The sequence below is a fragment of the Penaeus monodon genome, chromosome 20 (genome assembly GCF_015228065.2).
Source record: "Penaeus monodon isolate SGIC_2016 chromosome 20, NSTDA_Pmon_1, whole genome shotgun sequence".
NCBI lineage: Eukaryota > Metazoa > Arthropoda > Malacostraca > Decapoda > Penaeidae > Penaeus > Penaeus monodon.
Genome location: NC_051405.1, coordinates 43208976 through 43210308, shown reverse-complemented (window position 1 = coordinate 43210308; position 1333 = coordinate 43208976). Strand labels below are relative to the sequence as shown.

General features: G+C 44.5%; 1 protein-coding gene across 1 annotated transcript in view; it reads left to right on the top strand.

Moving 5' to 3' along the window:
- The window catches only part of LOC119585850, a gene marked incomplete at its 5' end in the record, with an annotated part of 15624 nt that overhangs the window by 7920 nt on the left and 6371 nt on the right, over positions 1-1333 (top strand). Inside the window, 2 exon segments of the mRNA XM_037934582.1 lie at positions 420-602; positions 930-1104. Of these exon segments, the coding sequence (XP_037790510.1) occupies positions 420-602; positions 930-1104 (358 nt within the window).

The following is a 1333-nucleotide window of genomic DNA, read 5'->3' as shown; positions in this document are numbered from 1 at the left end:
CTAGTGTAATGGATGTGTTTTCGGACAGATAGACAGACAGAAAAAGGTGCGATCCGTAACACGATACTTAGTTCAAACAATATATATATATTATATAGCACAAGATATATACACTTTACAAAAAAGGTATAAATTAGAACGAGTACCTTCTCAGTATGAGATATTAATCCTCACTCAAACTTTTTTTCTTTACCTTTATCATAATGACCCCTGCTTATAAATACGCTGCACGATTTAGCTAAGCCTTAATGCTCCTCCATAAGTTCATATGATGAGAATGAACATCTCCCCAAGAGATATCCACTCTCATTCACACCTTTCTTCACCTTTATCATAATGATCCCTGCTTATGAATCCGCTGTACGATTTAACAAAGCTTTATATTAGATTTATATTAGTCTCCCCCGATCCTCCCACAGTGGACGGACGCGTGGGGTGTGCGTTTCATGTGGCTCCGTGAGAGCGTCGAGATCAGCGTGGACAAAGGGATCACTGTGTTGGACGGTTACTTCGGAAGACTCCAGGACTGGGCCTTGTACTTGCTCGATGCCCTGTTGACTCCTGTCAGATATGCCTTCAGGCTGGCTGACAGCTACTCTCAGGTAGGAGGCGAGCGATTCTGAGGAAGGTGGAGAGAGAGAAATTTGGTTTTGTGTCCGATATGATGCTAGAATATGTGATGTTAATGGCGGTATTCAATGATAACACTGGTATTGGTAATGTTAGTAATGGAAAAGGATGGTAATCCTACAGGTAAAACCTCAGGGTAAAATAACTAAAAGTACTAGAGTTACGAGCATTTCAATACTTACTTTGGTCTTCACGGTTTAAAAATCCAATTCGTATCTGTGTGACTATTGAGATTTCTTGAAACCGAAGCTCCCCTAATGGCTGAATCGCAAAATCCTAACTAGTCGGTCTTTCGCCAGTCAGTGGCCTTCAGACAGACGGTGCTGTCGCTGAAAGAGGACGGAGAGAGGCGGACGCCGAAGAAGGCCTTCGAGACTGAGGACGAGGAGGACACCGAGGGCTGGGCGGAGGAGGACTACCTCTCCGACCACAGCGCGTCGGGCTCCAAGAGGGTCACCAGGAAGGACAAACAAGGTTCGTCCACTTCGGCCTGATGTGTGTGTTCGTTCCTGCGAGGGCGATCTTGCCCGTTCGCTTCACGCCCTTTGTTTCGTCTTGTTCTCGCGGCGCAGATTGCCATGAGATAGACCTGTGATTAAGTTTATAGCGGTCATTTTCAGTTTTATAATCAGTAGAGAAAGGGAAACAGTGTAACTTATACAGATTTAATGACGATTTCTTGGAATTACGAAGTGTGGGTAAT